This window comes from Gasterosteus aculeatus, chromosome 5 (assembly GCF_964276395.1).
Source record: "Gasterosteus aculeatus chromosome 5, fGasAcu3.hap1.1, whole genome shotgun sequence".
In the NCBI taxonomy this organism is placed as follows: domain Eukaryota; kingdom Metazoa; phylum Chordata; class Actinopteri; order Perciformes; family Gasterosteidae; genus Gasterosteus; species Gasterosteus aculeatus.
The window spans coordinates 14,613,888-14,621,105 of NC_135692.1; the positions used below are offsets into that span (position 1 = coordinate 14,613,888).

At 46.7% G+C, this 7,218-nt stretch overlaps 1 protein-coding gene and 1 long non-coding RNA gene across 11 annotated transcripts in view; both read left to right on the forward strand.

The window, feature by feature from the left end:
- The first annotated feature begins 123 nt into the window (after positions 1–123).
- On the forward strand, positions 124–1,886 carry LOC120819152 (uncharacterized). 2 transcript variants are annotated; one of them, XR_005712212.2, is made up of 3 exons: positions 124–264; positions 1,047–1,158; positions 1,683–1,886. It is a non-coding gene; the product is annotated as an uncharacterized LOC120819152 (long non-coding RNA). The 2 variants fall into 2 exon arrangements; XR_013467783.1 differs by lacking the exon at positions 1,047–1,158.
- A 1,529-nt stretch (positions 1,887–3,415) lies between these two features.
- brsk1a (BR serine/threonine kinase 1a) overlaps positions 3,416–7,218 on the forward strand; it is a 13,482-nt gene continuing 9,679 nt past the window's right edge. For 8 of the 9 annotated variants that reach the window (XM_040176150.2, XM_040176147.2, XM_078103669.1 and 5 more), the window contains exons 1-8: positions 3,416–4,686; positions 4,794–4,888; positions 5,051–5,136; positions 5,587–5,727; positions 5,995–6,111; positions 6,281–6,314; positions 6,679–6,747; positions 6,833–6,979. In XM_040176150.2, the coding sequence (XP_040032084.2) occupies positions 4,602–4,686; positions 4,794–4,888; positions 5,051–5,136; positions 5,587–5,727; positions 5,995–6,111; positions 6,281–6,314; positions 6,679–6,747; positions 6,833–6,979 (774 nt within the window). In that variant the 5' untranslated portion in view covers positions 3,416–4,601. The remainder of the gene's footprint in view (positions 4,687–4,793; positions 4,889–5,050; positions 5,137–5,586; positions 5,728–5,994; positions 6,112–6,280; positions 6,315–6,678; positions 6,748–6,832; positions 6,980–7,218) is intronic. The other variant, XM_078103675.1, reaches the window with a different exon arrangement.

The window sequence follows — 7,218 nt, forward strand, 5'->3', positions numbered from 1 at the left end:
ATTGCAAAATGTTTAAATAAAACTGAACAGTGTCTTGCAGCTGATCCATTTCCTTCGTGTTCATCGCACATGATCATGGTTGTGCCTCCTCCCTCCCTCCCTCCCTCCCTCGCTCCCTCCCTCCATCTCTGTTACCGACCCGTAACCACAGCTCCTGCAGCGACGCACCGCCAACAAACCCCGGGTCTTCTCTGTCAAAATGCCAGACTCCATCGAAGCCATGCCGGCCCCCTGCCAGGTTATCAAAGAGGATGTTAACAAATGGTGAGTTATGACAGGAACGAACTACCAGGGCTCAACCTACTAATCATGGCAATCTCCGGTGAGTGTGAGTGCCCGTGCAGCGCCGAGTGTATTTGTGTAACTTGTACGGCATTCAAATTGTTTGAGTTCCAACTAAATACGGGTCACTTTCCATAACAACGGCGTGTCCGTTCTCTGTCATCACCAATGACCTCCACGGGGACATCCAATGCAACTCATATTCATTTCAGGCCTCAACTTGTGAGTCTAATGAGAATTCATGTAAAATACACGTTTCCAACTTTCAGCTGCGTCACAGGACTGAGTGCAATGACACGTGCAGAGAGCTCCTACAGCAAAACGCACGTCCCCGAGAAGCACAAATACACCTGAGTTTAAAATAGACTTCCACACGTATGACCTATTGCAGCGCTCCGGCACATTCCAGGCTGCTGGATCGCGTTACATGGAGTAGCGACAGAGGATTAGTGCCTGTGGAGCTGCTGCACAGATTACACAATCTTCTTCTCGCACTTCAACAAATGCAGATAAAGGCAGCTGTCGGGGGGGTTGACTTGAAATACTTTACTATCAGGATGTACTTTGATAATGATTTGGTATCGCACACAGGCCCGAATGTTAGAAATATTACTGGTATCCTCCACACACAGTCATTTGACCCCACATTGTGTTTATTTATTTGATCATTTAAGAGGGAAACCATGTATTATGCCAAAGGGATACGCCTGATACATGTGCAGTGAGTGGTGGGTGCGTTTTGTAAATCCAGCTTTTTGTTTCAGTGTCAGAGAGAAGGGAGCGGAAAGCTGTAAAGATCTGATAGATGCCTTACTGGCCTGTATAAAAACCCTGTCTGAGGGATCATGATAAAGGAAGTGCACATTAACAAAACATGTAAGTTCACACCAATGGCTACAAAGTATTATCATTGATTTGGGGTAAAGAGTGATAGAACATAAAGGTCCTGGTCTTACACTGGTAATTACACCAAAAGATTTTTTTCAAAGCTATAGGCGGTCTCTCCCCTGATACGGGGGGTGGGGGGGGGGGGGCAATGTGACCCATGTCATGCCATTTCTTCCATATCACTTCACTAATTTCACCAGCAGATTGCCAAGAATCCTCGGTGGGTTTAATTTAACCTGGAATTAGACTAAAATAAAGAAGGGAAAAAGCAACAACAGATCCTACATCCCAAAAGCTGGAAAATAAAATTGGCTGTTGAAATTTGAAAACTATACTTTTATATTATATTGTTATAGAAACTAAACTGTCTGTCGTAAGGCACCTTTGGGGATCAAATGTGATGTTGGATGATTTAAAATCGCAAAATCACATATTCTTACCTTTTCTGTTGCAAATTCATAACATTTACCGTCCTCTTTCTTCTTTCTCATCAAACCCCTCCACTCGCCCAGCATTCCTTTCCTGGCTTTTTGCACTGGAGCGAATCATCTGAAAATGTGAAGATGGGGGTGAAGACGGAGCGTCTGAGGCCACATACTAAGAAAATGTTATTGTGAATGTTACATCTCGATTATGGACTCACCTATAACTCGCTTTACACCGGAACGTATTAATGCACAAAGAAAAAAAGCAACAATAAATATGATTTATTGTCATTTAGCGCGCGCAGTGTGTTTCTTTCCCTTTACAATCACATACATATTATCAGACTAGATTAGCTGTTAGATTTGCTGGCTGTGGAGTAATTGCAACTCTTAGTAGATTTAAGATCAGTTTGTTAATCTCTGGTTAATCCTGACATGACTTCCTGCACTGAGCCGTCTAATATTACTTTACACAGTCGGGGGTCGTTCAGTGTTTGTGGGCCTCGAGTGCACGTTAGAGCACGCTGGAGAAACGGTCCGACGAGAGAAGGTTTTCCCGAAGTTCCTCGCTTTCCTCACTTCCAAACAAAGGGGGATTTTCCCAGTGAATCTGTCATGAATGTAGACTTAAACCTTTTACGGCCCTGATTTTAGGCCTACTCATCTTTACTGCGCTGATGAACTTTGATCCCAAAAGAGGACATACGTCCCTTCAGAAAAGTTTGTGTTCTGCTCTATTTCTGCTCACTGGTTGGAGACAAATCCTCCCGTGAATCGACGAGCTAGATGCGCAGATGAAGATGGGCTTTGGGGAATTATACACCCACACACAACATTTCTAATTAGATTTTAGAGATTTTTCAAGGCACTTTACAGACGATACATTAAAATGTCATACTCACCTTTTTAAAAAACATATATAAAACTGTCATGCCTGCATGATTGGTCTCAAACGTGTCTTTTTTTTCCTTTTCAGGGGCAAATTGTTGACATTTTTTAGCGAAGAAAATGTTATTTTTGCCTTTTCAGCTGTTACACGTCTTTAGGGATACTGACCCATGGGCATACGAACAAAGTTTACTGCGAAAACACGTTCCTTTTTGGTCAATTTATTTTTAGCTATTAGCGTCGAACATTCATCTAATACCAAGCTCAAACGTATTCGCATTTTATAAATAATTATACTTTATTCTGGATTAAACTGCTAAAAAAACATAAATCATTGAACAACATGCACTTTATTTTGCATCTGTACACTTTGCTGTTGATACTTGAGTAATATAAATAAAGAATGCAGGCATTTTCATTGTAATGGTCACCGTTATTACTGCCAGAATTGGTAATAATCCTGCATGTTAACTGCTAGTAAAAGTACCATTGCCTGTAAAATGTGCTTATAAAACCACTCATTATGCAAAATGCTTCCTTTCACAGTGTTCTATTTACCATCATTGTTCAGAACTGCATTGGGTTAATGTCATCGTTTAATTGTGACTAAATCAAAAAGGAATAGCCTGCCATTCAATTACCCCCCCAAGTGATGAGGAGCCCGCAGGCCGCAGCATCCATCAGCAAGCGGCGTCCCGGCCGTGTTTACGGGGGTCTTACATAATAACAGCGAGGGAGGTGTCCGCAACACCGGGGGAGGCGAGGGGAAGGGAGGGGAGGGGAGGGGAGGGGGGCACGGCGAGAATGCAGCGATAAGCGTATTTTGAGGAAGATGTTCGGCGGGAGGGGCGGGGTGGTAAGAGAGAGAGAGGGGGAGAGAGGGGGGGGGAGAGGATGGAGAGAGCGAGAGGGACCCGGATGCTGATGCGAGCGAGACGAAGGAAGGAGGAGAGCGCGAGAGAAAATATCGATTTACGGCAAGAAAAAGCGAAGGGAGTGTAATTCAGGGGGGGCCTTTACCCCGCGTGGACCACCAGCAGGAACGGGACGCGACGGCCTTTGATAGTGCGGCCATCCGCGTCTCTCGTTGCCGTTCGTTTGTCCCCCGTGCGCCCGCCGCCGAGGGGGAGGAGGACCGCGCCGGAGGAGCGAGGCCGGGAGGAGAAGATGCTGCCGGTCGACATCCCGCTAGTTGCCGTGATGTAGGGAGGTAGAGGCGGGAGAGCGGGGGGGGGGGGGGGGGGAGGAGGAGGCTGGCGGAGGAGAGATGGGGGAGGACCTCGACAGGGATGGTTGTTTCGTCGGGAGTACGCGTTTCACCAGGAGATTTCGCCGGAATGCGGCGACTGTGCGACACGTCTGACGGTTCGGCGATGCCCGGCAACTTCCGGAGGGGTCGGTCCTTCTGACCGGCGGCCGTCGGTCCGGCCGCGGAGGCTAAAGCTAGCCTCGCTGCTGCGGGGGAGAGCGGCCGGCGAGGCCAGAAAATAGCATGTTATTGCACCTGCGGAGAGGGGGAGAAAAAACCACAGGCCCCGACCGGAGGGAGATAAACTGACACAATTACCCGCCCGGTCGAGCGTCCCGACGTGATGCCCGTTAGCCTCCACCATTAATGCTAACCGCACAACGGCTAATGACGTCGTGACGGTCGTTTTCCTCTCCGCCGTCATACAACCTGCACGTCGTGCGCGTGTGAGTTATATAAGTGAGCTGGTCAGTGTTTTAACGCGTTAAGCAGCGGAGGAACTTAACGCATCAAGTTCGGTTTCTCTGCTCGCATCCACCTCTAGAAACGCGACTCAGATCACAAACACTGACATATTTATCTAGCTGTGTGTGTGTGTGTGTGTGTGTGTGTGTGTGTGTGTGTGTGTGTGTGTTAACCACGTCTGAATAAAGACTGTTAATTCATCCCCCAGATGTAGTGAATCAGCTCCAGCTTCGTCCTGTAACCGCAGAGTTGCATTGAAATAAAAAAAAGGTGCTCCTTCTTCTCAGTCGAGCACCTTCTTGTAGCCCACAACGACTGCTTAAGCGGTAAAAAAAATACCCCAGAGATCGCAATAACCCCCCTCGTGCAGTACTAGTAGCGCATTAGCCTCCAGAAAGAGCAGCATGAGTAAGGAACTGTCCCTAAGTCAGTCAGCTCAGTATGTTGGGCCCTACCGACTGGAGAAAACTCTGGGGAAGGGACAGACAGGTGAGTCCGACCAGGTGCCTTTTGAATGTTCACAGCAGGTGAGAGAGACGTCCGTCGCGCTCTCTTCATTCCGCTTCTGTCTGCGTCTCTGTCGTTGTGTCTTCTAGGCCTGGTCAAGCTCGGGGTCCATTGCATTACGGGTCAGAAGGTAGCGATCAAAATAGTCAACAGAGAGAAGCTGTCTGAGTCGGTGCTGATGAAGGTACGTCGGTGACGCCGTCCAGGTTCTTCCGTAATGTTTCTAATGAGATGCAATGAAATGTGTATGCATTTATGTATTAGTTTAGAAATGAACCTCTGCTTTAGTATCTTCATCTCTTTTTCCTTGCACCTGTCTCCTCTCTCTCTCTCTCTCTCTAACCAGGTTGAGAGGGAGATTGCCATTCTGAAACTGATTGAGCATCCGCATGTTTTGAAGCTGCATGATGTTTACGAGAATAACAAATACCTGTGAGTTTCCCCCTGCGTTCACGAACCGAGCCTCAGTGCAGTCGGCTTGCTTTTTTTTCTTGTTTCCGAAATCAGAACCTGGGCGCAGGATTGCTATAAATATGACTCTTAACAGCTGCATTATTCTGCTCTCGTCACTCTGCCTTTTCCTTCATCTCCCCCAATTATTCAGGAAAGTTGTTGATCTATCTTGAGAAAAAATACTCTGCTAAATGATTTAAGGCCGATATGAGACAACTGTTGGTGTAGACCGGCGGGTTGGTTGAAGTCAGATACGTAACGAAAAACGTTGAATTGCACCATTTTATCCCAGTGTGGTGTTCCTAGGATCCAACATCATGCATCAATGGTTGCTTTAATATTGCATGAGGTTACCCCCCCCCCCCCCCCCCCCTCTTTCTTCTAGAGTTGACTGTTTTAAATCACACCGCTGTCCTGGATGTTCGGCAGGTACCTGGTGTTGGAGCACGTGTCAGGAGGAGAGTTGTTTGACTACCTGGTGAAGAAGGGCCGCCTGACTCCCAAAGAGGCCAGGAAGTTCTTCAGGCAGATCATCTCCGCTTTGGATTTCTGCCACAGTCATTCCATCTGGTTGGTGTTTGGGTCTTAAATGAACATCTCTAAAGATTGAAGAACGTGTCATGGCAGAATGACTCAGAAGATGCATCTGACTCTTTCCTCTTTAACGCCTAATTGATGTTTGCGGGAGCTTGTCATTCTGTGACAGCGGATCAAATACTAAATCATCGGAAACCCTTCGGATCGCGTTGCACGAACCAATAATAAACGCACTTGTGGTCACAGTTAAGACAACATGCCATAATCAGGAGACTTATAGTATCTGTTATATTCTTGCAGTCACAGAGACCTGAAGCCCGAGAACTTGCTCCTGGATGAAAAGAACAACATCCGTATCGCTGACTTCGGCATGGCCTCCCTGCAGGTGGGAGACAGTTTGTTAGAGACCAGCTGTGGGTGAGTACCAGCTCCCTAAATGTGTGTTGCATAAAAATAGAAACACACATTCTAAAAAATCCAGGACGGATGCAAATCTATGCATATTATTATCGTAACACTAAAAGAGTGCATGATCCATCCAATGATCCATGAAAATGTTGATAGGTAACATATTTCTTTCATTTAGATCACCACATTATGCTTGTCCTGAAGTTATACGGGTAAGTGTTCCTCCCATTCTGGTACCTGCAATATAACTGAGCGAATAATGAAAATAAAAGATCCATTTAGTGGCAAATACTTTGTTACATGAACCCCGTCACTGACGGATTCTGATTTTTAAAAATAAATGTTAAATATACTCTGTCACTTGTTTTAAAGAAGGCGTATCTTTAATCAGATGTTCCTAAAATGGACCCAGCATACAAGAGTATTGTCTAGTCCTATCGATAAAAAGGTGGTTTCAGTGTGTTTAGGGTTATAATCGATTACAGTGCGTTTTATTCGACTGGACAGGCTTCAAATGTAATCAATCAATGTTATTAATAGTGACTGTGGAGCTGATCTGGACTCTCTCTTCGGCAGGGCGAGAAATACGATGGGCGGAGAGCAGACGTGTGGAGCTGTGGGGTCATTCTTTTCGCTCTGCTGGTGGTGGGTCTTTCACCCCGTTTTCCAAGTCACATCTATTTGACGGCATCTGTTTCGTCGCCCTCACCGCTCCTCTTCTCTCCCACAGGGAGCCCTGCCCTTCGACCACGACAACTTACGCCAGCTCCTGGAGAAGGTGAAGAGCGGGGTGTTCCACATGCCCCACTTCATCCCCCCGGACTGCCAGTCGCTGCTCAAGGGCATGATCGAGGTCAACCCCGAAAAGAGGCTCACGGTACGGCGCTCGGCTCACCCCGGACTCACGCACGGGGGGCTGGAATGCTGCTTAGACACCTGGAACGAACGCAGAGCTCATGGGCCGACTGCATCCACAGATCACTCAGTCAGATGTGACATCTGTGTACAAGGGTCCACAATGGGCCTTTTCCTTCTCAACACACGTGAATTAAAAAGAGACGCGTCATTAATATCAATAATTATTCCTTTATTTATTATTCCTTTTTAGACTTGCCG